The 26,039-nt window shown below is 50.6% G+C and overlaps 1 protein-coding gene across 4 annotated transcripts in view; it reads right to left on the minus strand.

Annotated features, from left to right (window-relative positions):
- Positions 1-7,839: 7,839 nt before the first annotated feature.
- Bcar1 (BCAR1 scaffold protein, Cas family member) overlaps positions 7,840-26,039 on the minus strand; it is a 38,295-nt gene continuing 20,095 nt past the window's right edge. For 3 of the 4 annotated variants that reach the window (XM_057753844.1, XM_057753841.1, XM_057753843.1), the window contains exons 2-7: positions 20,975-21,607; positions 14,000-14,161; positions 13,699-13,815; positions 11,115-12,209; positions 10,387-10,476; positions 7,841-9,179 (exon numbers count right to left, since the gene is read on the minus strand). In XM_057753844.1, coding sequence (XP_057609827.1) covers positions 8,667-9,179; positions 10,387-10,476; positions 11,115-12,209; positions 13,699-13,815; positions 14,000-14,161; positions 20,975-21,532 — 2,535 coding nt within the window. In that variant the 5' untranslated portion in view covers positions 21,533-21,607 and the 3' untranslated portion in view covers positions 7,841-8,666. Of the gene's footprint in view, positions 9,180-10,386; positions 10,477-11,114; positions 12,210-13,698; positions 13,816-13,999; positions 14,162-20,974; positions 21,608-26,039 lie in introns of all 4 variants that reach the window. The other variant, XM_057753842.1, reaches the window with a different exon arrangement.

Here is a 26,039-nt window from a genome sequence, read left to right on the forward strand (position 1 = left end):
GTATGTCTGCATGACAGAAGAGGGCATCAGATACCGCTAGAGATGGTTGTGAGCCACCATGTGGCTGCTGGGAATTGAACTCAGGACCTCTGGAAGAGCAACCAGTGCTCTTAACTACTGAGCTACTTCTCCAGACTGGGAAGACATTTAAAGGGTCAAGCATCAAGGTTCCAGAGGTTCTAAGTCACCAGTTCACATATGCTTATCCTCAAATGTTAAGAGAAGCTTTTTCTCTCCAAACTTGTCTTCCCTCTGCCACAGGAGGCAATGTCTGGGGTCAGCCTAGGAACATCAGCCTCCTTCCCTGGAGACCTCAGAATAGCTGGGCATGGGAAAGGGGGTGATTCTAGGCACCAAAGTGGGCTTGTGACCTAGAGCATCTTCTAACATCACTGCTGTAGAGGCGGCACTGTAGAAACTCGAGGCGATCCTGCTCGCTTGGGCTCTCAACTCTCCACTGGGAGAACCCAAGACAAAGGGGATCAGCTTTTCTGCTTCCCAGCTATTGGGATAGGTCAGGGGTGAGAAGGAATAAGACTTAAGAGGGCCACAGAGACAACTTTGGGTTCTCCCCTAATTGCCAGGCTGTAGAGAATTGTCACTGGGGAGGGTGATGTCCCAGGCTCTTGGCCCTGGTAGGTGTTCCTCCTGCAGGTGAGAGGGGGGTTCTGGGAGATGAGTGCACAGTCTGGGTTGTTTACCTGGGGTTGCTGCCCAGGTAGGAGTTGGCTCTCTGTCCACTTCTCACTTCTGTGGTGGTTCCTATGGCAGGCTGTTTTTTTTTTTTTTGACCACCAACCAGCTCCCAAATCATGACACAGAGACATATGAGTTTTAAATGCCTAGCCTAGTTAGGCTCATTTCTGGTTAGGTTAGCTCTTTTAAGTGAAATTAACCTGCTTCTCTTTATCTGCCTTTTGCCTTGGGCTTTTTACTTTTCTTTCCTTCTGTATCTTAGGTTCACTGCTTCTTTAGTCTGGCTGGTGACTGCCTGTCTCTGAGCCCTGTGTCTCCTTTAGTCTCCCCTCCTTCCTTTTCTCTCAAGCCTTGGTTCCTTCTCCTTACTCTCTCTGCCTGCCAACTTTGCCCATCCCTCTTCTGCCTAGCTGTTGGCCATTCAGCTCTTTATTAGACCAATCGGGTGCTTTAGGTATTCAAGGTGAAACAGATGCAACACATCTTTATATTATTAAACAAATGCAGCGTCAACAAAAGTAACACATCTTTGCCTGGTTAAAACAATACTCCACAACAGGTTCTCTCATCAGGGAAGCCTGGGCGGGTCACTGATGCCATTGAAGGAGCAAGCGAGGCCTGGATTGTTGCCTTGGGGCTCTAATTTTAGTCCCGTTCAGAATGGAGGAAGGGAGGTGAATTTTTCATCCTCATCTCCCGTGTATCTCAATGCCTAAGACGTCTGAACACAGCAGCTGGGGAGTTTGACCAGGACTCCAGGCTCTGAAGATTGCAATGGGCTGCTGGACAGCTCGGGGCTCACCAGGGGCTAGGAGAGCAGGCCTAGGAAGAAGCCCCTCCCTGCTTGCGTCACAGTGGGGCTCAGACTGCCGTTAGATTCTCTTTCTAGCCTCAGAAGCTTCTCTCGCATTTCTTTAACATTCTTTGGTGGGGGGATTTGAGACAAAGACAGGGTTTCTTTGTGTAACCATGCTGGCTGTCCTGGAACTTGCTCTGTAGACTAGGCTGGGTTACCTTTCTGAGAGCCCCACTTCTCCCAGGGTCTTAGCTGGGGATCTGGTTCTTATTGGCAGGTTTTCCAGAAGCCCACAATCAACACGATCACTCTCCACAAAGACATTACCCTGCTTGAAGCTGTGCACTCCTGCGCATGCGCCCGAGATGGTGTCTGTGGTGTGCCTGCTCAATGGTGGAGGTAATTTCCCTGCGGGGGCACTGTGCACCTCTACAGTCTGGGCAAGACAGACACCAGTGAACAGTTGACATGGTGGTCCATGGGAGGTGGGTATTGCCACGCTGGATGTGGCTACAAGCACTGATCCCTCCAGACACAGATACCCCGGCCAAGCTGCTACAGGCTGCCCTGCCCCTCCTGTCTACCACTTACCACGAGAAGTTCTAGGGCAACATGACCACAGATGAGATGGTCTGTGCTGGACCATGTTATCTACTGCACAGTAGAGCCTCCTGGGCTCTCCCTATACCCCCTCCCCTCACACCCTGTAGGAAATTCAGGCAAAAGCCTAAGGCCAGGTGTTGGGCAGAGAAAGTAATGGAACTACTAAGTAGGCCTTTATAGAGTCTTCAGCTTTCTCCAGTTATACCTGACCAATATGGTCAAAGAGCCCAGGCTCCAGTTTCATCACTGACAACCTTAGCGGGAGTCAAGACAGGGGTTCTATTTTCAGAGCCATCGCGTTAGAGAATTTCATTGAAGTCGATGAGAATGAGATCGCCTGAGTTACACAGTGCACAGCTTAGATTGTGGAACAGGGTAGGCCGGGGGTCGCAGAAGATGCTTAGGTCTTCCCTTGCACCAGTGGCTCCACGACCTTCTGTTAGACGGTTTTTCCCTGGACGTAGACGTGACTTCCAGGGCATAAACTCTGATAATTATCTCTGATAATTCACCCGGCCACCCGGATGGCCAGACCAAAGCCCCTTCTCTTTCTCCTGCTGCCAAGCATGCCCATGTCAAAGCGTCCATGCCCTGAGTGCAGCAGATGCCAGCAGCCAACTAGCCCACTGCCTCTGCTCCCATGAAGCCTCCTGTTTGGGGTCTCGAAGGCTGTACTCTGCTTCTGAACTTGAAGCTTCACTGGCTTGAATCACAATGGGAAAGGTCAGATTAGGTTGTGCAAGTTTCTGGAAGGGCCCCCCCTTGGTCCTTGTCCCCACCACTAAGACTCCAGCTCCCGAAAGGGTAGTAAGGGGACACAGGCATATGAAATGAAGAATGTCACAGGGAGGGTGGGATCTTGGCTAGTGGAGTACAGGTCAGTCTGGTTTGTCCACCCTCGAGGCCTGTTGGTGTGCTCAGGGGCCCTACCTTGGGAAGAGTGTGAGGGGAACTAGGCCATTCTGACCTCATACATTTGTGGCTCTGTCACTCTTTCCCACAGTGGCCTCTCCAGGCCTTCTCTTTCCCAAGTCGTGTTGAAGTCACTGACCTTATCAGGCCAAGGACTCGTGATAAGGGGGCATGTGGAGGCCAACTGGGACTGGAAGGTTCAAGGAGGCCCATCAGGTGGGACTCTCCCAGCTCCACACGTGGTGGCCTTGTTCTAGGTGGTTCTCAAATATCAGTTTTGGTGAGTGGAGGCCCAGACAGCTGGGAAGCCCAAATACCCACAAACAGGGAACAGAGAGGACAAGGGGACGGGGTAAGGGCTTGCTGCTCTAAGAACCCACCCTATCCTGGTGGGGTACCAGATGGCTAGATGGGCCATTCCATACAGGGTCTCTCTACATAGCCCTGGCTGTCCTGGAAATTGCTTTGTGGACAAGGCTGGCCTCAAACTCGGAGATCCACCTGCCTCTACCTTAGAGTGCTTGAGATTGCGGGTGTGCGCCACCATGCCTGGCTTATAGGGGTGGTGTAAGTGAGCACACCCTGGCACCTCTCTCGCCTCGATTTTGTTCATTCACTCAGCCTCCCACAAAGCTCCTCCCTCTTTCAGCCCCTCCTCCATCTCCTCGTGCTTACTCAGCTCTGCCAGCTGGGGGATGTGGGCAGCCTCCTGCGGTTGTCTCCCTCCAAGTCCCAATCCTCCTGACACATGCAGGACCTGAGGCGCAGCATGCTCCAGGACATTCCCCTTGGGTGCACAGCTGGGGAGAGGCTGCCAACTGCAGAACCCTAACTTTAGATGCCCTGAGCCTCGGCCCCCTCCCCAACACAGGAGCTTTCTGAAAATGGTTTCTGGGCTGAGTGGAGCTAAGCATTTTGAAGGGATCAAAGATCTGAATGTCCGGGGCCTACACAGGCCTGGAATCCGCAAGTCTTTGCTCTGGCCTGCTCTGGACACATTCATGAGCAGCCCTGTCCGTGGCTGTCAGGCTGTATGGTTACCTCTATCCACTTGCTGGACCGGCCTTTCAGTATTGTTGGTGGGGAGGACACCGATGCTGGCTCCTGGCCTTGGCAGGTGTCTCTGAACATAAGAGGGGAATTCTTGGCAGGCTTGTACGACTGACTACTCTGGAGCTAACAGCGCTGTCCAGCTGGGACTTGTAATTTCCCCTGCTTTCTTATGGGGAGAGTCTCCATCAAGGACTGACTGGTCACTATCATTCACTGGGGATGAATGAAGAAGCCTGCCTCGGGCAGCTGGAACCCCCTGGGAGTCAGGGAATGACGTCTCTAACTCCAGTCAACAGTGTCCAAAAGGAAAAGGCCCCGAGAGACCACAGGCTGTGGACAAGCTACTCCCATCCCCAGTGGCAAGCAGAATGACAATCTGTCAGAGATGCCTACTGACCCAGTGGTGTCACCCACCACCCTCGTGTGCATATAGAGACACTGAGACCCAGGGTAAAGGTGGTTTGCCTAAAGTCCCTCTGAGATTCAGAGGTCAAGCTGTGGCTCACTCCGGCGGCACAGGTCAGTAGGAAGAGCCATCTTAAGGCAGCCAGAGCAGCTGACCTTGGCTCTGTTCACGGGGTATCTGGACGGTAGATGAGGGAGTCGGGAGGTTGGCTTGTGTGACCGAGACAGGGCGGCGGGGGGGGGGGGGTCTTTGGGGACAGGGGCTGCACGAGTGCCTATAGCATGCACCGTCTTCCCCAAGCGAGGCCTATTTACACATACACAGTTGCTTCTGATTAGAAGATAATGGGGAGGAGGGGTGGAGCGCTAGCATTTGCTCCTCTTCCAGAGAAACCAGTTCAGTTCTCAGCACCCAGCTAAGAAACAGCTGCAGCCCCTGCTCTCTTTTAACCTCTATAGGCACTGGAATACACTCACACAGAAATAAAAATAAACCTTATATAAGAAAAGAAAATAACTGGTTTGGGCTGGGGGCTCAGTATGTGAAGCCCTGGACTCAATCTCCAACACTAAACTAATACATAAGCCTGACTTGTTGCTGAAAAGCACGGTGCATCTATAAAAACTGAATGTTATTAACGACGCCAGAATCAAAGCCACTTCATCCCTGTGTCATCTCCCTCAATCTATGGTGTCCTCCAGCCTGGTCCCAAAAGGCTGTTTGCACGCTTGTGTCCACCATGGTATCTCCTTGCTGAGCCTGGCCACATCTGCTCACCTCTGTCCTTCTTGTCTGCCTGAACGGCTAAGTGCTAAGTGCCACAGCTGGCTTAAACAACACTCCCCACAACGCCAAGTGTCCTTGCAGGAGATTGTTAAGAGATTTGTCTTGTTTGGGGGTCAAAATTCCAAGTGAACTCATAAAATTGTAATTTCCCATTTCTTTAAAATCTTTTCAACGAAAACCCCACCAAACCTGAGGTCTGGGGGCTGGAGAGATGATCAGAGGTTAAGAGCATTGCCTGCTCTTCCAAAGGTCCTGAGTTCAATTCCCAGCAACCACGTGGTGCCTCACAACCATCTGTAATGGGGTCTGGTGCCCTCTTCTGGCCTACAGGCATATACACAGACAGAATATTGTATATATAATAAATAAATATTAAAAAAAAACACCTGAGGTCTGTGGCGATGGCTTAGAGGTTAAGAGCACTTGTTACTCTTGCAGAGGACCAGGTTTAGTTCCCAGCACCCACATGGCAGCTCACAACCATCCTTAACTCCAGTTCCAGGGGATCCAATGCTCTTTTGACCTCAGTGAATACCAGGCACAACGTGGTGCAGCCATACATCCAGGCAAAAGACTCATATACATAAAACAAAAACAAACAAAAAGCCAATTCCTCCAACCAGGGAGATGGTTCAGCAGCTGAGGGCTCTTCTAGAGGCCCAAGTTCAGTTCCCGGCTCACAACGTTCTGTGGCTGCAGCTCCTAAGTCTCTGGCCTCTTCAGGCATCTGCACTCAGGTGCACACAAACACACTGGCACACACACACATAATGAAAAATTAATCTTTTGTTTTTAAAGGTTTATTATGTATACAGTGTTCTGCTTGTATGTATGCCTGCAGGCCAGAAGAGGGCACCAGATCTCATTATAGATGGTTGTGAGCCACCAACTGGGGATTTGAATTCACAACCTTTGGAAGAGCAGGCAGTGCTCTTAACCTGAGCCATCTCGCCAGTCCCATAAAATCAATCTTAGAAGACATCCATCAAAATCTGGACATGGTGCACAGCTTCAAACCTGTGCACCTGTAATCCCAGCACTCAAGAGCTGGAGGCTGGAGCTCAGGGCCACTGTGGGCTACCCCACCTCTCCACCCTACAAATAAATAAAAATTACAAAACCTATTAAATACCAATGGAGACAGCTAAAAACAGGGCCCTGAAGAAAAGCACAGGTGTCAACCACACAGGAAGCCTGCAGTATGGCCCGTGGGTCTCTAGGGTCATGTCTTTAGCTCTTGAGGGGTGGGACTGTGCTGTCCTATGGTCTCAGATGGGAATCTTTGTTTTGTTGAGACAGGGTTTCTCTGTGTAGCACCCTGGCTGACTTGGATCTCACTCTGTAGACCAGGCTGCCCTTGAATTCAAATCGCTCTGATTAAAGAAGTGTATCAGCGCCACCCAGCCCTTAGCTGGGAGTCTTCTGGCTGGGTGGTCAAGGAGTCTGGTCCCTGTACACCTTCCTGTTAGCACAAGCAAGCCTGATTCTGTTCTACAGAATCTGAAGTTGTGCCGTCCAGGCTTCAACTCACCATGGATCCTGCCTCACATTACTGACGGGAGCTTCCAGAAAGTACACACCACTGAAGACAGTAGGTCCCCCTCTATCTCTCTTAGAGACATCTACCCATGTACTCCAGAGGGCCAGGGAGGGCAGAACCAGTGACAGCTCTGCTCGAGGCCAGCCAGCCCTTGCCTAGGATAGAACCTGACGCAGCCGTTGCACAGATGTTTTTAAGGACCCACAGCTGTTTTTGGTGAGCCGGGAGGATGACAGTCTGTGACCCCAACACCTCCCTGCCTCTGAGGCCAAGACCTCACACAAGGAGCATTAGCTGGCTCTGCCCTTTGTGTCCAACACCTGCCTGCAAGTTCTGTGGAGTGAGATCACCAACATGAGTCTGTACAAACACGGATAGGGTGTTCTCTCCACTCTACTCAGGGCCCTGTTGAGACCTTGGGCACTCCCCAGCTCCCAGCTATGCCGGCTTCCTCTACTGAACCTCAGTCCTTATCAGTGCAGACTGGGCTGCTGCCAACAAGCCTGGGAGCCTCTGCTCAGGGTGCTGGGGGCAGGGGGGTGCTGGGGGCAGGCACTGGGTGTGCCCTGATCGCAGAGGGAAACTTAAAAGTTAAGAGATGAGTTACCACTGAACCGAGATCTCAGTAATGAGTAATACCAAGCTGTACCCACACTCCCAACTCCTTCTAAGTTGAGGCACACACAAGCTTTGGAAACAAGTCCTGTACCCTCTATGCAGGCTACTCCGATAGGCCCCTAGTGGGCATCGTGCTCTAGGGCAGCACCCTACTGCCTTTCTGGCCTATTAGGTCCAGGTTTGGAAGGTTCTAGAAGCTGAACCCCTCCCATCCCTGCATCCAAGTAAAATCCAAATAAAAACAGCAAGTACCTACCCTTGCCTCTCCACTTTTGCTCTCCTGGGTGACTATGGCGTAGGAGGTTATGTGCCCTCAGTGGGGTTCCTTGGTGGTGGTTCATATAGTACTAACCCTTCTTTATATAGAGGCAGGGAAACTGAGGCCCACATTCACAGTGGTCAAAGCTGAGACCACCACCAGAGTGCCAAACACATGCTCTTGTCTTCTCTCTGGGCCAGAAGCTGCTGAAAGTCCAGAGAGCAGCCACCCGGGACAAGGCCTGTTCTGGGCCTTTGTCTTCTTAGCTTGAAGGCCAAGTCCTTGTTTAATTCAAGGAAAAATTCACGGGTGCCCGAGACGAGTTCTGTGAGGCTGTTCTGTGCAGTGCCTCTGCTTGTGAGCTTTCTCCTTGGGGTACAGAAGACCCAGCAGGTACCTTACTGCTCTGGGCCTCAAGCCCTGAGTCTAGAACACGTTCCACTTGGCACAAAGACACTGCCACCTTATCTACCCCAGCCCTCCTGCCTTCCCCCAGGCCCCTGGGCCCACCATTATTTTAACCCTCCCAGAATCTTCTTCACCATGTCTGGTCGGTCACTTTGGGGGTTCAAGGGTACGTCCACCTCCCCACAGCGAGGCAGTCTCAAGCATCTTTGCAGGCGGCTTCTCATTTTTAAGATTTTATTAAATGTAGACTATTAGTCAAATGATTTGAAAAACCAATAGCGAAAAATAGTTCTTTAGGTTTTTTCTTGGCGCAGAGGTGCACACCACACTGTACTTGCCTGTCACAGGGACCCCTGTGGGTGGGGGCCATGTGTCTGTGCACTCTCATCCAGCTCCTCAGCTCCTCTGAGGAGGCATCCCACATCCTGCCTTGTTATAAATATGTACAAATCCCTGGACAGTTGAGGGCACCAGGCCCAAGGCAGAGCTGGGGTTACCTGTCCCCAAACAGGTATCCACTTTCAAGACAGATGCTTGGAGAGTCAGACCACGGCTGCCCACTCCCCAGCCCCCACACCCTGCTCTGCTCTCAGGCAGCAGCCAGCTGGCCCAGGACCCGGCGGAACTGCTGTGTGCTGTGGCCCAGTTCCTTGACCCTGTCTACCATGTCCTGGGCAGCAGAGGGCGATGGATATTGCAAGGCAGCGGCCTTGGTGGTGGCCACGATGCCACGCAGGAGGTCACACAGCAGGTTGCTGTAGTGGGTCACCTGGCTGCGCACATCAGCTGCCTTTGCCTGCCGTGACAGCGTGTCCCCAATGAACACCAGCTTATGTGCGCTGAGGATGACAAACTTGCTGTGTGCCACAAAGATCTTGGGGGGCTGATTGGTGGCCACTGCAGTGAAGAAGGCGTCCACCGCATCTGTCAGTGTGGTCAGGTTGGCCTCGCACTGCTCCAAGTAGAAGAGCAGCAGCTGTCGGTCCGACGGCCCCAGGCCCCCCGTCCGCCCTGGCACCAGGGGCTGGGCCGCTGTCCAGTTGGCCAGGTCATGGTCTATGGGGCGAGACACCTCCTGCTCCAGTCGCTCAAACTGTTTCAGCTGTGGAAGGCAGGACAAGGTTAGGTTCTCGGCTGACAGACGTGTGCAAACATCTGTACCCCTCAGGGCACTGCTCACACGAGAGCAAACCACCCGAGTCAGTGACAGCATGAGTGGCTGGGGACATGCTGGGAAGTACACAGGAAAGACAGTGTGCACACCAGCTTCTTGAAACAATGGCACCCCATGGCTACACACGTATTTCTATATTAACTACTGTTATTGGGGAGGGGCGTTTTGCCACATATCCTGGCTGGTACGATCCTTCTGCCTCTGCCTCCTGAGTGCTAGGATTACAGGAGTATGCCTGGCTTATTTTAATTATCAATATGTATTTCTTTTCACTTTTTATGTGCTACACACTTCCTACGCTGCTCATACACTACTCATTTGCCCCACTTGGTATCAAGGTAACCAGTGAGTAGCCCTGCGTTCCTTCTTTACACCCAGAGAGAGGATAGTGAAAGAAGTTTTCATATTTACTTCATGTTATTATCTTCACAATCAAAATTTAATGACTTTAGTGTTTTTCAAATATACTTTGTTACCCAGAAAAATGACTTAACATATGAAGAAAACTGGCTGAACTGTTATTCTTTTTTTTTTTTTTTTTTGGTTTTTCGAGACAGGGTTTCTCTGTGGTTTTGGAGCCTGTCCTGGAACTAGCTCTTGTAGACCAGGCTGGTCTCGAACTCACAGAGATCCGCCTGCCTCTGCCTCCCAAGTGCTGGGATTAAAGGCGTGCCGCCACCACCGCCCGGCCGAGTTTTGAACTGTTATTTACAAGGAAAACTGGATACAATGTATTCAGTCTCAAGAATGACATTCCGGGCCTATGAGAAGGGGTTGTGGACAGTGTTTAAGGCTGAGGAGCGCTGCAGACAGACAGTGACTGCTCATCTCAACAGGCACAGGGAACAGCTTGTGGAGCCGCCTGGGGGGCTTCTGGGATGCCTTTGGCTGCCAGGCTCTCTATCCCACACTCTTCTGGGCTGGCTACAATGTACCCATGACTCTGACAGTCACTTCATGTATGTGATGTCTCAAGCATGGCAGACAACTGCTGCGGTCCCAGCTTCTCAGGAGGCTGCAGTGGGGAAATCAGCTGAGCTCAGGCAGAGCTCAAGACAAGGCTGGGCAGCACAGCGAGACTGTCATGTCAGATGAACTGGCCGCATGCTGGATGCCGACTCTACCGGGGCCTCACCTGCTGCAGCTCCAGCTGGCCTTTTCCCTGCCGCATTATGTTGCCCTTTTCTAGCAGCTCCTTCTGGGTCTTCTCAAACTCCTCCTTCCCCTGGAGGAAAAGACAAGACCTGGACTGAGAAGTGTCTTCTGGGACAGAAGCACCAGCAGGTCCCATGGGTGCAAGGGCCAGGGAGCCACCAGGTGGCAGTGTAGGTACACCAGGCCAGGAAGACAAAGCTCCTTAGAAAACAAAACAAAACACCAGGCCCCTATCAGAGGGGGCTTGGCCCAGAAAGGGAGCCTTGCAGAGGGGCACTTACTCCACATGGCCATGGCCCTCTTGGAATGGCCGTCATACCAAGAATGAAATCCAAATGAAATAGACTCACTCCCCTTCCATCTCCCCATCCCCTTGTCCTAAGCCCTCTGCCACCAGCATCTGCCTCCCCAGATCGTCTCTACAAAAAATGGAGCCATATCCATGTCCACTAGGGAAGCCCATCCCCATGGTGTTCTGGAGCCATCTTGATTGGTACTTCAAGCCCCAAGGACACAGTGAAGTTGACCATCAATCTAATAGGACAAAATACAGGGAGGGCACTAGGAAACACCAGCGACCATTCTTGGAACCCGAATCTCCTTTGACCACAAGATCTGTGTGGGGTGAGAGGGCAAGGGGGACATCAGGGTCCCTGCAACAACAGTGGCAGGGTCAGAGTCTTGGGCCTGAGCAGGGTGAGCACCCACCTGCAGGTGGACATAGTCATAATCCTCCATCCAGCCCCCTTCACTGTTCTCATACTGCCCATCTGGAGAGTCCTGAGAGGTGAACTTGGGGGGTGAAGGCAGAGGGCGTGACTGGATGCTACTGGCTTTATCAGTGGGGTTGGGATGCAGGGAGCTGCCTCCCTCAGGTCCTGGGCCAGGGGCTTTGGTCCGTCTGAAGAGCAGCGAGGCATTGCCATGCAAAAAGGAGGCTAGCTGCTTGGCATCCTCGGGCACGGCCCGTGAGCAGGCCACCAGGCGGTCCAGGTCTTCAAGGGTGAATCCTGGGCTTCCCCGGCCACTGTCAAGCACCTGACCATGGACCACCAGTGTCTGGTACACATCCTCCATCTTCTGTAGCTGCCGGCTAAGCTTGGCATGCAAGGTGCGGTCAGAAGTGTGAGTGGCATTGCTTACAGCACTGCGGGCAAATTCCAGGAGCTCATGTACTGCCCCATGAACTGCAGCCACTGCGGCTTTCAGGTCCTGCACGGGAGGTTCCTGAGGCTCAGAGGTGCTACGCCAGCCCCCAGGCCCATTGGCACTGCCCACCAGGTCCAGAAGGTGGGCTACAGTGGTGCTCACACCCTGCTGCAGGCGAGCCAGGGACTCCACAGCAACCTCCAGCTCCAGGGGCTCTCGGCCTGGCACCATTACCTCCAAGGAAGATGCCGATTGGCTGCTGCGTGTGCTGCCTGTGCTAGAGGCCGACAGACGCTTGCCATCTGCTGGGGCCTCTCGTTCCGTTGGTGGGGGCACAGCATACACCCCATCATCAATTACACTCCCATCAGCCACCTCAGGAGGGAGCACCCGCTCACGAGGTACATCGTATAATGTTCCAGGGCCAGGCCGCCTCAAACCAGGGGGCACATCATAGAGGTCAGGAGCAGGGGGTGGCACGTCATACACATCCTCAGCTGGTGGGGAGTCTGGAGGAGGTGCAGCGAGGATAAGCGGGTGCCGAGTTGGGTCAAAGGGCTTGGGCTTGGCGAAGGCAGGAGGTACATCATACGTCTCCTCTCGCAGTGGCCCATCGGGCACATCCTTGCTCACGGAAGGAGGAACATCATACACCTAGGGGACAAGTGGTGGTTAAGGCTTTTTTTTTTTTTTTTTAATATTTATTTATTTATTATGTATACAATAATCTGTCTGTGTGTATGCCTGCAGGCCAGAAGAGGGCACCAGACCCCATTACAGATGGTTGTGAGCCACCATGTGGTTGCTGGGAATTGAACTCAGGACCTTTGGAAGAGCAGACAATGCTCTTAACCTCTGAGCCATCTCTCCAGCCCCGGTGGTTAAGGCTTTTGTCCGGATTATCTGACCCGTCCTGGAGCTCAAGGCAGGACCCAGCTGGTGTACACACCCGGCATGATTCTTAACTGTGATGACTATGCCAAGAGCCTAGCCCTGGGGCTAGCTGACTCATTCTCTGTGCCTGGCTAGTCATCTATAAGATGGGGAACTGTTGAGCAATATATTTTTCAGGTGTGTGACTTTAGTTTACTCTGCATTCTGTGAAGCTGTGTTACTGTGCCTGTCTAAAACACCTGATGGTCCTAATAAAGAGATGACAGCCAATAACGAGATGGAGAAAGGACGGGCGTGGCTGGCAGTATAAGTAGAAGGAGAAACGAGGCAGGGGAAGACATCAGGGGCCAGCCACCCAGCTACACAGCAAACCACAGAGAAAGAAGTAAGGAAAGGTATACAGAAATAGAGAAAGATAAAAGCCCAGAGGCAAAAGGTGGTCAGGATAACATAAGTTAAGAAAAGCCGGCAAAAAAAAAAAAAAAAAAGCCAAGCTCAGCTTGGGCACTCATAACTAAGAATAAGCCTTCATTAGTGACTTATTTGGAGGCTGGGTAGTGGGCCCTCGGCGTGCAATTCCTAACTGCAGACATGTAGGAGAGACTAGCTACCATACTGCCAATGCTGCCTGTCTCATCCCACCACAATCACACGATGTTGCTGTCATTGGTAGACTTTCTACTCTGTATCAAGCATTTGGCTGGGCTTTGAATGTTAGATTCCTGTTGTCTCTTTTAAAAAGTCTATATGATCATCAGTCCCCTTTTACACTCCAAGTGTCCTGTTTAGAAGATGGATTTGGTTGCCTCCTTGCTGATACATCTCAGAGCATGCATAATGAGTGGATCTGGCAATGGGCCATTTTCTGAGGCTCAGAAGGGCATTTAGTTTTTTTAAATTAATTTACTTACTTTTTTTATGTGTATGGATATTTTGTCTGCATAAATGTCTGTGCACCACATGCATGCTTTGTGCCAAGAGGTCAGAAAGAGATGCTGGGTCACCTGGGACTGCCAAACACTGTACGGATGCTAAGAATGGACCCTGGGTCCTCAGCAAGAACAGCCAATGCCTTAACCGCAGAACCATCTCTACAGCCTGGGCATTCAGTTTCTATATCTGTCCCCAGAGCAAGTAATGACAGAGCCAGGGTCTGCAGAGAGCAGTCCCAAGCCCAATGCACACACCTGTCCATGCCTTTCAGCACCTTTAGAAGCCTCCAAGACCCCAGCATTTGCGGACTCCTTACCGAATGATGACTGGATGGTGGCAGGTTTTTCTCCACACTCGGAGGTACATCATACACATCCAACAATGGGTCTCTGCCATTGGGGCCCTTTACTGCCATGGGAGGTGTGTCATATACCTGGAGGGCACAAAAGAAGGGGCAATGATACAAGTGTCAGGGACATCTGGTTTAATGGGAAGAGTGCAAGTCCCCAGAAACCTACCTTGAGTACTTGGGCTACCCTAGCTAGGCTGAGAAAATGCAGTACCCACAGCAAGGCTCAGGTCCTGTCTCTCCCATGCCTCTGATCCCCAGCACTTACCTCCTGGCCATACTGGCTGGGAAGCAGTCCTCGAACAGGAGGCACATCATAGATGTCCTGAGGACCTGGAGCTAGCAGGTGGCGTGGGCTGTCATACTCGTCCTGCTCTGTCTGGGAAGCCTCATATACGTAGCCCTGTCCCACTCGAGTAGGTACCACCACCTGGGAACAAATAGCTGATTATACCACTGGTCCCTGATCCACCTCAGGTCCACAGAAGACTACCCTAAGAGGCAGGCAAGACACACAAAGGTAGCGGTGGGGCTCTGTAAGGGTGGGCTTGGAACCATTGCTTCTCATTCCCTATGTACCCCCTTTGGGAGTGAAATACAATGCTTGGGAGAGAATTACCAGACCCCTAGAGGTTTTGTTTAGAGCTGTCTGGTTCTGGGCCTTGAAAAAAGACAGGGGCTGGAGAGATGGCTCAGAGGTTAAGAGCACTGGCTGCTCTTCCAGAGGTCCTGAGTTCAATTCCCAGCAACCACATGGTGGCTCACAACCATCTGTAATGAGATCTGGCGCCCTCTTCTGGCGTGCGGGCATACATCGAGGCAGAATGTTGTATACATAATAAATAAATAAATCTTAAAAAAAAAAAGACAGCTGACTCGAAAAACCAAAAAAAATGAAGAAAAAAAAAAGAAAAAAGACAGCTGAGTGACCCAGTTGATTCCACAGAGTAGGGTGTGTGTATGGTCACACATAGATGACAAGAAGGGACAGGAAGGGTAAAAGGCCTGGCTCTAGAGGCAATGCCAGTGAGCAAGGGGCCAGCCTGCACTGGAGTCCCGGGCACAGCAAGACCAGAGGCCCCATGTTAGGTCTCCTGTGTTGTTCCTGTGGACACCTCTGAGCCCCCCTGCCCCACAAAGTTCTGCTCAACAAGAGAGCGACCTGATCGTAGGATCCCCATCATTCCAGGCTCTGGAGGCAGAGAATGTAGCCTGGAAAGGCAGCAGGCATCCTCCCTGAGTAGGACTAGGTAACTTAGTCTGACTACTGAGCTAACTCTTGAGCAGACACACGGGGCTAGGATGTAAGGTAAGCTCCAGGGCAAAAGAATTCTAACGAGAACCACTCGAACCTCACCCACAAGCTGCCTTGCCCACCTGAAAGGGTAAGGCCTTAGTGGGAGTCACTGGTCAGAGGCAGCGGCCCTCTTTCCCAGGGCTCTGACCATGCATTAACCGCAGTGGCCACAGCAGCAAAGCTACGGCTCTGTATCAAGGGTAGGTGGGGCCGGGGAGCTTGTGCACCACCCCCAGGGCCATGCTGTCCCCTCATAGCAGCTCACAGCCTGGGAGGGGTGGGAGTGTCCACACAGCCTCCCCTCTAAGATTCTCCAGCCAGGCTCAGGGTAACCTCCCCCATGGGGCTCCCTGTTCAGTCTTCTCCACAGAAAGGCCTTTTGTTTTCTAATCAAAGGGGATGTCTGGGACAGGGTTGATGCAGGGCCTCCACACACATATCTTGCTTCCTTCAGGCTCAACACTCTAGAACCTAACCCAAGCTTCAGCAGGCACAAACCAACATTATCCCCAACCCCCCTTGCAGGACATAGGGGCACCCAGCAGACCAGACCTGACAACCTCCCAGGCAGGATATTTGAGCAGTTGATGTTTAATACAGCTGGGCTTCTGGGCTGCGTCTAGCAGTCAGCCTGGCAGGCTGGTGTGTGCCACTGTAGGGGCTGAGGAGGTCTCCTCGGTGGGGTGTCTCCACCCACCAATAACAGGGCCTGGGGGTGGGGTTGTAGCTGCCTTTCAGACTCATCTCCCTGCTCAGGCCCCAGACTTGAGTCTCCTCCAGGGCTATTTTTAGATGTTGGAACCTGCCCACGGCTGAGCAGACCGGGACTGGAAGGACGTGGCAGGTTAGACAGGCCTGTGGCAAGGCCCGAGGCTTCTCCAGGCCAAGGCCTCCCAGGTGGGAATTCAAATCCAAAAGGGGCAGACAATACACCCTAAAGACAGAGGCAGGCCAGCCAGGTCTCAGTACAGACAGCATCTCCACCTTGTCAGCACCCATCTGGGCCCCGTGTAGACAGAGCTGTAAGCCCAGGCCAGAGGGTCTCACTACCAGAACCCTAGAGGTTGGTCCTAGGGTTAAGGGTAGGACAATTCCTATTCCTACACCTGAGTCAGGATGACAGTAAGCAGCCATATTGGCTAGCGAATGTTTTTCTGTTAGGAAAACATAATAGAGAAAACAGGGAAAAAGAAGCTCATTAGGGAAATAGCCTCATCAGAGCTGCAGAGCTGAACAGCTAATCACAACTAGCTGCTCTGCACCTGATGCCCCATTAGCAGGCCCTGGAGGGAGAGGGAGGGACAGACACTTCCAGGCTGGGCTGCAGAGGGCTGTTGTTTTCTCTCTGTCCCTTATCTCAGCACAGGTTTCAAGGAAAAGGGAGACTGATCCCAGAAGCACACCCCAGTTTGTCAGTCCTAGATGGTGATGAAACCTCTGGAGTAACTCTGGCTCTACTGGGACCAACACAGGAATCCAAGCAGCAGGAGTCAAGTAGGAGGAACAAAGACAGAGGAGTCTCTCTTGGCTGTTCATTCTGTTGGGGCCCCACCTCTCTAGACAGTTTGGCTGCTGATCTTCCCCGCTGCAAAATGGACAACATCCCACCAGCCTAGGCCAGCTGCTGGTTTGGATGCTCACAATTTAGCCCTCCTCCCATAGAGAAGTTGTTTTCATTTTTTGGAATGGAGGACCACAGGAATACCATGGGGCCAGACAGGTGCCTACTTTACCTAGCACACCATCCCCTTTTGCTGGCCCAGGAGTGCTGCTTCCCAGACAAATACGACTTAGCTCATATGTGTTCCCCACCCCTGGCAAGCTGTAATTCCTGACCCAGGAATGTGCCTTCAAAAGTGGCCTTGCCAGGCGGATCTCTGTGAGTTCAAGGCCAGCCTGGTCTACAAGAGCTAGTTCCAGGACAGGCACTAAAACTACAGAGAAACCTTGTCTCGAAAAATCAAAAAAAAAAAAAAAAAAAAAAAAAAAAAGGTGGCCTTGCACAGGCAAATGCCTTCCCTGCTGGGGTCCTACCTGCATGTTTACAACCTCTGTGCCCACGCCTAACCAGAGGTCCCTGGATACTCCTGACCTTACTTGCTCCAGCCACACAGCAGATAGTCATTGTTCCAGGGGTCTACACTCTGCGGGCCCCATCCTTATCACTTACTCCCACAGATACCACAAACTATGGCACTACCTCCTCAGTCCTGCAATAAGGACAGACCCCAAAGGAGGAGTCCCAGAGGCCTCTGAAAGCAAGACCTGGAAATATAGGCACAAATGTGCAACCTAGGAGTTTCCCACCGTGTTCTCTGTAATAAAATCAAATCACATGGTATACACAGACATATAAACTAAAAAATATATTTTAAAAATGTGGTGGGAGTGGGGGTCCTGGAAAGATGGTTCAGAGGTTAAAAGTGCTTGCTGCTCTTGCAGAAGACCCAAGTTTGTTCCCAGCACCGTACCAGGCAGCTCACAATTCCTGCAACTTCAGTTTTCTTCCAGCCTCTATAGGCACCCAGACACATGGCATACACTCACTCAAAAACAGGCAGGCAGGCCGGGCGGTGCTGGCGCACGCCTTTAGTCCCAGCACTTGGGAGGCAGAGGCAGGCGAATCTCGTGTGAGTTCGAGACCAGCCTGGTCTACAAGAGCTAGTTCCAGGACAGGCTCCAAAACCACAGAGAAACCCTGTCTCGAAAAAAACAAAACAAAACAAAACAAAAAACACAGGCAGGCAGACAGACAGACAGACAATAAAAATCTTCAGGTGAGGCTACCACACAGCGGCAGAACTCGGGTGGCTACCCCTATCAGTCTTGGAAGATTTAATAACTAAGAAAATGCTTTTGGTATTTGTGATGGATTTACAACTTTGAAATGCAAAAATAACAAGCATATAACCACAGACATAGGAGGCTGAAGCAGGAGGATTGTGGGTCCAAGGCCAGTGGAGGATATAGGATACAACGAGATCCAAGTCAACCTGAAGACAGAGTAAGTTTGCCTTAAAAAAAAAAGGTACATATACAGATCTGTAAAAGACAGAGCCGGGCGGTGGTGGCGCACGCCTTTAATCCCAGCACTCAGGAGGCAGAGGCAGGCGGATCTCTGTGAGTTTGAGACCAGCCTGGTCTACAGAGCTAGTTCCAGGACAGGCTCCAAAAAACCACAGAGCAACCCTGTCTCGAAAAACAAAACAAAACAAAACAAAACAAACAAACAAACAAACAAAGACAAATAGAGAAGACACTAGACAAAATACACCAACGTTTCTTAGGGATTATCCCTTGACCGAGGGATCTCTAGACTTTCTCATACATTATGCATTTTCTATGGCAAACAAGCATTTCTTTCATGTTAAAAATATAAGCAGAGGCAATGACTACCCAGCTCAGGAATGACAAAGCCTCTTAGGAATGGGCACAGGGCTTCTCTTCCTAGGCTATCAGTTAGGTCGGAGTCTTGGGAACACTGGACAGTTCCACCAAAGCTGGGTGGGGCAGAAAAGGACACAGCAGTGAGGCTCTAGGTGAGTGAGGGAAGGCCCCTTGGTTAGCCCCTTTGGGCTTCCTCCTCCAGCCTAGATGAACAGCTGTCCTGCAAGGACAAGAGATGAAGAACTGACTGGGGGGCAAGTATGACCTGTGTGCATGTACATTTGTATGTGTTCTAAGTGCATGTGGAGGGGATGGACTTTGGCCTGTTTCAAGGCTTTCTAAACAGGTACTATTGCCATCTCTCCACAGGATAGCCACCCACGCATGCACGCACCCACACACCCACAAGCTGGTGGCAAGGCCTTAATGGTAGGCTTCCATTACCTGACTAAAAGATGTGGGTAGTACAAGAAGTGGGGTCCAGTGACTCAGGGACCCCTGGTGGGCCAATGTTCATGAAATCTCATCTTATGCAACGCCTGGTCAGGCATCCTGAAGGCCAAGCTTCTCTGTGGGCAGTGATGGGGTGATACTACCTGCTTTCTAGGTGGTACCAATTAGATTCTTGGCACTAGGGGGCTTTGAAGACAAAGGTTCAGTGCCACGGCTGAGCATGAACCTGGCCAATGTCTCTCCAGACATAAATGGTGCTCGACCAGACATGATCAGACTGACTGTGTAACTGACTTAGCTGGGCTTATGCTGTTCGTGTTATCTCTCTCTCTTGGTTTTTTTCAAGACAGGGGTTCTTTCCTTTTTTTAAAAAATATTTATTTATTTATTATGTATACAATATTCTGTCTGTATGCCTGCAGGCCAGAAGAGTGTACCAAACCTCATTACAGATGGTTGTGAGCCACCGTGTGGTTGCTGGGAATTGAACTCGGGACCTTTGGAAGAGCAGGCAATGCTCTTAACCTCTGAGCCATCTCTCCAGCCCTCAAGACAGGGTTTCTCTGTGTACCCCTGGCTGTCCTAGAATTCAATCTATAGACCAGGCTGGCCTGGAACTCAGAGATCCGTCTGCCTCCGCCTCCTGAGTGCTGGGATTAAAGGTGTGTGCCACCACCACCACCTGGTTTATGCTGTTCTCTTAAATGCTGCTGTGCCCACCACAGTTGGCTGTTTCCACCAGGGCCTCTGGTGCCCCTGCCTAGCTATTATGGACTTCTAGTGCATGGTAGATGAAGGCATGCAGAAGATGCGGGGTGCTGGTCATGGAAACTCTATCTTCAACAAATTCCATTACCTAGTTTTTTTTGTTGTTGTTGCTTTGTTTTGTTTTTCAAGACAGGGTCTCATTATGTAGCTCTCTGGCTATCCTGGAACTCACTGTATAGACCAGGCTAGCCCCAAACTCAGGCACCCCCCCTCCTGCATGGTGTGATTAAAGGTGTGCACCACTAAATTTGGTTCCATTTCCCAGTTCTTAAAGGACTTTGGCATAGAAAAACAGGCTAAAATGAATGCAAGGAAAAGTGGCTCCTGATTTAGTGTGAAGCCAGGGGGCTTCTCCTCCTTCAGCCCTGCCTATTTCATGGTAGCATGGAGGAACTGAAGGCCCAGACACAGCCTAGAACCCAGAGGTCCTGCCTCACAGAGATGGAATGTCTGTGGAGCCAAGGACAACTAAATGTGCTAGGTCTCAACCAAGAGAATGACTTGTGAAGGACTGGTGCGAGCCCCTGAGCACAGGCAGCTTCCGTACCCACAGGGACCCAGAAGGCCACAGGTGCCAGTGGACTGAGAGTTCTTCAGGAGCTCAGTTCCTTCTTTCCTAGGGAAATCCCTTTAAGGGCCACACTCAGCTACCTGATAAGGCTCACAGTCTGGCTTCCCAGGCAGCTGGGTGGGCAAAGGTCAACAAGCAACATGTAACCTCCAAGAAAGCTCCCGAGGGAATGTGTAGTCTCTTTTGTCCCCTCCCTGTCTTCCTGTTGGCCAAAGGGCAGACCCAATGGCTGGGTCTCAAGTAGACCCACGTCAGTCCTGGCGTGTTGGCCTCTAGATGCAACTTCTAAGAGGAAACATGCAGCTCTTCTCATTTTCCCTGTGTTGCCACCCTAAGTCCCACAACCTCACTGTCCTGGCCCACAGGCTTTATGCTCTGCTGTACTTTTTACTTGGGCCAGAATACACTGACTGACATGAGCTGGGCAGGGTCAGCCTGAGTATTAGGCTCCAAGACTGTCCCTGGCCTACTGCTCATTTGGAACACAGGGCACTTCTCCACACCTCTAGACCCGCACAGGTTGTAACCTGTGGTTAACATTCTCCAATTCAGGGCAGCCTGCTGTAGACTTCCTCATCCTTCATGGCCAGCTCAATGTCCCTTATTCAGATAAGTGATAAATGATTGATCCAGTTACCTCCCTCCTTGACTTTAGACCAATGATAATGGAGTGTGGGTACTCTGTGGTGACCAGGCCCTACTAGGCCCAGAAACCAGGGCCTAGGCTAACCCAATGGGGCTTCACAGCTGTGCCAAATTGGCCTTACCTTTGCCGGGGGCTTCGTTCCCTCCCAGCTGCGGTTGTCCATAGATGGAGGGACTTGGTAGATATCATGCCCTATGCCAGCAGAAGGTGGCACCTGGTAGATGTCCTGGGCTGGACTTCCAGGCCCTGGAGGCACCTGGTAAAGGTCTGTGGCTGGGCTGGGATATGAGTGATGAGGTGTCTGCTTTGAGAATGTGGATGTCTGTTTGGCTGGGGGTGACTGGAACTGTGGGTTGGGCCCAGGGGCTTGGTAGAGACCTTGCTGAGTCTTGCTGGGAGTGGGTACCAGGTACACACTGTCAGGCTGGGGCTGGTATGCAGTGGGGAGCATGGGACTGTACTGGGAAGCTGGGGGTACTGGTGTATGGACACCCTGAGGGAGGTTGGGCTGCGGTTGGGGTGGAGTGGCAGGTGGGCCTGGTCCAGGCCCTGCTGGCTTCTTGTCATACATGCCGACCAGGATCTTGAGGCGGTTACCAGGGACAATGCCCTGGCGTCCATGCAGTGAGCAGAGCCACCAGCCATCCAGGCCCTGTGTGTCCCGCTCCAGCACCGTCATGATGTCACCCTTTCGGAAGGAGAGCTCATCCGGGGATTCAGCTACGTTGTCATAGAGGGCTTTGGCCAGCACATTCTGGGGAGAGAAGACATAGGTGGACATGAGACAGGAGGATACGCACAGGCCTCACCCAGCTCCACCTATTCCAGAATCAGTAGGCGCCCAGCTTTAACTTTCAAAGAGACTCAATTATATCTGAAAATAACAGGGGCCTTACCCTCACCGTCTCTATCGGTCTCCCAGCAACAAAGCAGAGATGACCACAGGGTATCTTTAGCTGAGCTAGGGCCCCTCAGATCCTCAACAGCAGCAGCTGCTATCAGCTGCCATCAACACTTCAGAGATGGCTCCCAATATGTGATTAAAAAAAACCATTCCTGGGTCTGGAAAGATGGCTCAGCAGTTAAAGGGAGTTTCCTGCTACCGCAGAGGAGCTGGAATTGGTTTCCAGCATTGATATTGGGTGGCTTACAACCTAGATTCAGGGATGCAATGCTCTCTTCTAGATTCTGCAGGTACCTGTACTCACTTGTGCATGTATGCAGACACAGACGTACCACACATATAATCAAAAATAATAAAATCTTTAAAAAGTTCCTGAAGTCATGTGCACAGTTTCTTAAGATAAAAAACACTGGGAGGGGGAGGTCATTTTCCTAAGTTCATCTACCAAAACGTCAGTAATTAGCAGAGAAACTTAAGAACTGCCCTTAAGCTGAGAAGAAAGTAAGACGTCTCCCCACTTTAGTTCTAAGGTTCAGATCCCTGTGTTTGTGTCCAGGGGCACTGCAACTCTCCAAGAGGGAGAGAATGGTGGGGTGAGGAGGATGATGCACATGATGGGGGATGAAACGGCCATCCTCTGCAGACCCCATCATCATCTTTGAAAAGCTGTTCCAAGAATCATCAACTGATGAAAACGGCACAGCAAAGACAGAAGAAGAGAAATCTCTGTGAACTCTCCACACACACCTTGTACAAGACTGGAGAGGACAAAATGCTTTTACTCAAGTAAAAGTTGAGCAGAAGGAGAAACGTGCCAAGTTCCTGGTGGGATGACCTTAACCCTGCACAGTGTTCATTTACCCACTCTTTCTTAGTACAGCAGCCTGCCCATCACCCATGGTTTCACTTTCTGTGGTTTTAGTTAGTTACCTATGGTCAACCATGGCCCAAAAATATTAAATGAAAAATTCCAAAAATAAAAAATCCATAAACTGGCTGGGCGGTGGTGGCGCATGCCTTTAATCCCAGCACTCGGGAGGCAGAGGCAGGTGGATCTCTGTGAGTTCGAGACCAACCTGGTCTACAAGAGCTAGTTCCAGGACAGGCTCCAAAGCTACAGAGAAACCCTGTCTCAAAAAGAAAAAAAAATTCCATAAACTTTCAATTGTAGGTCAGTCTGAAAAGCATGATGAAATCGCTTGCTATTCTACTTCACTACCCTGGGACCAGCACATGCAACCTGTCTGTATGTAGCTTGGTAGCTATCCAGGCTAGCGGTCTACTCAGCTACTGCAGGGTTTACTGTGTTTGAGTAAGCCCCGCTGTGATGGCCGCAGTAATTCTTACATAATTCAAATTTGCAAGAGAGAAGCTATAAAGGTACTTCTGTTAAGTGAAAAGGTCAAAGTTAATCATTTATGGTTTTGGAGAGACCAATCACATTATCTTTTATTACAATATTACTAGTTGTTCTATTGTTGTTACTCTCTCACCATATCACATTTGTAAATTAAACTATTATAGATGAAAGCCAAGAGTGGCAAGAGCATGACTTTAATCCCAGCTTGGGAGGCAGAGGCAGGAGAATCTCTGTGAGTCTGAGGCCAACCTGGTCTACAGAGTGAGTGCCAGGACAACTAGGGATACATGGTGAGACCCTGTCTCAGGAAAAAAAAAAACAAAAACCAAAAAAACAAAAATAAAAACAAAAAACTTATTGTAGATAAATATGTATTGGAAAATAGAGTATACAGAGGGTTTAATATTTATGAGATTTGGGGCATTCTTTGGGAGTCTTGAAATGTACCCCATAGACTGAGGGGAAAATAATGTGAACGTGAACTCCATATAATTTAATTGCATCATCATAATTCATTATGATGAAAGTGTCATAGGGCTTTTTTTAAAAAAAGGAATTCTTTTACAATAAAATGGAGGCATAGAGGTCAATAAATAAACAAGTCACTACTAAAAGGCACAGGCACTCTTTTCCAGATATGAGAGCAACACAGGACAGGGATGGGACAGGACAAGGCTGGAAACAACGGGAAAAGGCTAAGGTAGGGAAGGTAGGAAACTCACTGTAAGAAGGCAGCCATGGACACTGGCCTTGGCATTACAGACTACAACTCAGAATTCAAATACAAAAGGTCTCATGCTAGGACAAGTAAAGTTAATTGGAGTTCATACAATCAAAAAGGACAGGACACTAGGCAGTGGTGGTGCACTGGGTAGGCAGAGGCTGATGAATCTCTGGGTAAGGCCAGTCTGGTCTACAGAGAAAGATCCAGGACGATCAGTGTTACACAGAGAAACCCTATCTGGGGAACCTCCCATCCACCCCCCAAAAAGGGGGGACAAGACCAATAGAAAGCCTACAACATATAAACAGGTCACCCAGAGGAAACCAAATGGTCAAGACCTGCTGATGAATGCTCAGAGTTAATAGTAGAAAGAAACACAGAGGGATCATGTCACACGGTCTTTCAGGTGTCCTGGTATTTAAGGAAGTGGTGTGGGCAGACGTATTCTCAGGCTTTACTGATCTTAGGAGAATTCAGCACCAGGGTGCTTGCCTATGACCCATGGGGCCTATCTGTATTGACCATGGAGCAATGAGAAGGTAAAGGTGAGGTGAGCAAGCCCTGCCCTCCTGAGTTAGAGTAAGAAACAAATGTGCTGGGCTGGAGAGATGGCTCAGTGGTTAAGAGCACTGACTGCTCTTCCAGAGGTCCTGAGTTCAATTCTCAGCAACCACATGGTGGCTCACAGCCATCTATAATGAGACCTGACGCTCCCTTCTGGCTTGAGGGCACACATGGAAGGAATGCTGTACACATAATAAATAAATAAATATTTAAAAAAAAAAAAAGAAACAAATGTGCTGATGTTCAGAACTTTAAAGCTATAAGCACCTACAAAACAATACCCACCATATGTCAAAGACAATTATTCAGGGACATTACCTAATGTCTCTTAATTAGAAGGTATCTAATATGCCAGGCATATTACTAATGTGGGTGCTTCTGGGGCTTGAGGGAGAAGCAACAGGGAAAACAGGAGCATTAAGCAAAGGGAGAGAGCAGCATTTCCCACTTTTACCGCAGTTCTCGTCAACTGCCCCAGCTACTACAAGAAATGAGTGCTACTATGTCCTTCTATATCACAGACACTCCCACGCACTTCATGAGGCCCAGAAGCCAAGAAGCCTGTGCTGGAGCCATGTGACTTCCAGCAGGATAACAGTATAGGAAAAAGAGAAGAAGGCACAAGAACACAGTGGTGGTAGGGGGCACTAGAGAGAGGGCAAAAGTCCTGAGTTCAATTCCCAGCAACCACATGGTGGCTCACAAGCACCCTTAATGAAATCTAGTGCCCTCTTCTGGCCTGCATATAGGCAAAACACTGCATACATAATAAATAAATCTAAGATGAAGAGGAGGAGGAGGAGGAAGAGAAGAAGAAGAAGAAGAAGAAGAAGAAGAAGAAGAAGAAGAAGAAGAAGAAGAAGAAGAAGAAGAAGAAGAAGAAGAAGCAGCAGCAGCAGCAGCAGCAGCAGCAGCAGCAGCAGCAGCAGCAGCAGCAGCCACCACCGCCCACTGGGGCGGCTTCAAGACAGTAGCTATACCTTAAGCAGTTCTGTCACTGCCTCCTTGCCCAGGAGCAAGGGAGGAGTCTGGGCTAGGTGTGGCTGGGACGTCTTCTGGACAGAAGAAGCAGAAGACTGCATGCCTCAGCAGGGCTGGTGGCAGAGGCTGATTGAGACCCCACTGGGCACTCAAGAAGGTCAGATGCACCCTTCTGACCTTCAACTGAACATCAGTTCTGGGTGACTGCAGACCCAGAAGTCTTAGGAGGAACATCGTAAGTCACAAGAAAGATCTAGACTTGGAAATAGGGCCTGGGCTCTGGCTACTTGCTGTGCAGCCCTGCCTACTTAGACCCTAGAAGTGGGACCATCCTCTGGCCAGGTGGTGGCACACACATGCAACCCTAGCACTTGAGAGGAAGAAGCAGAGAATCAGGGGTTCGAGGCCTGGGCTAGTGAAACCCTATCTCAGGAAACCAAAGCTAAATCAACTAAACAACAAAAAACATCCCCACCCTCTGGACCTCACCTCCTTCATGGAATCAATTAGGAGCTGGAATTCAGGCGGCAGGAAGGGCCATGCCCCAGGGACATAAATCCAGAGTGGGATCCCAGGCTCTGAGGAGAGGAGTCCCAGGGGGCTACCTCTGATTTGTCTCTCAGGCCTGCCACACTTAGAGCTATGAAGTGTGC

The sequence above is a fragment of the Chionomys nivalis genome, chromosome 21 (genome assembly GCF_950005125.1).
Source record: "Chionomys nivalis chromosome 21, mChiNiv1.1, whole genome shotgun sequence".
NCBI classification, from domain to species: Eukaryota; Metazoa; Chordata; class Mammalia; order Rodentia; family Cricetidae; genus Chionomys; species Chionomys nivalis.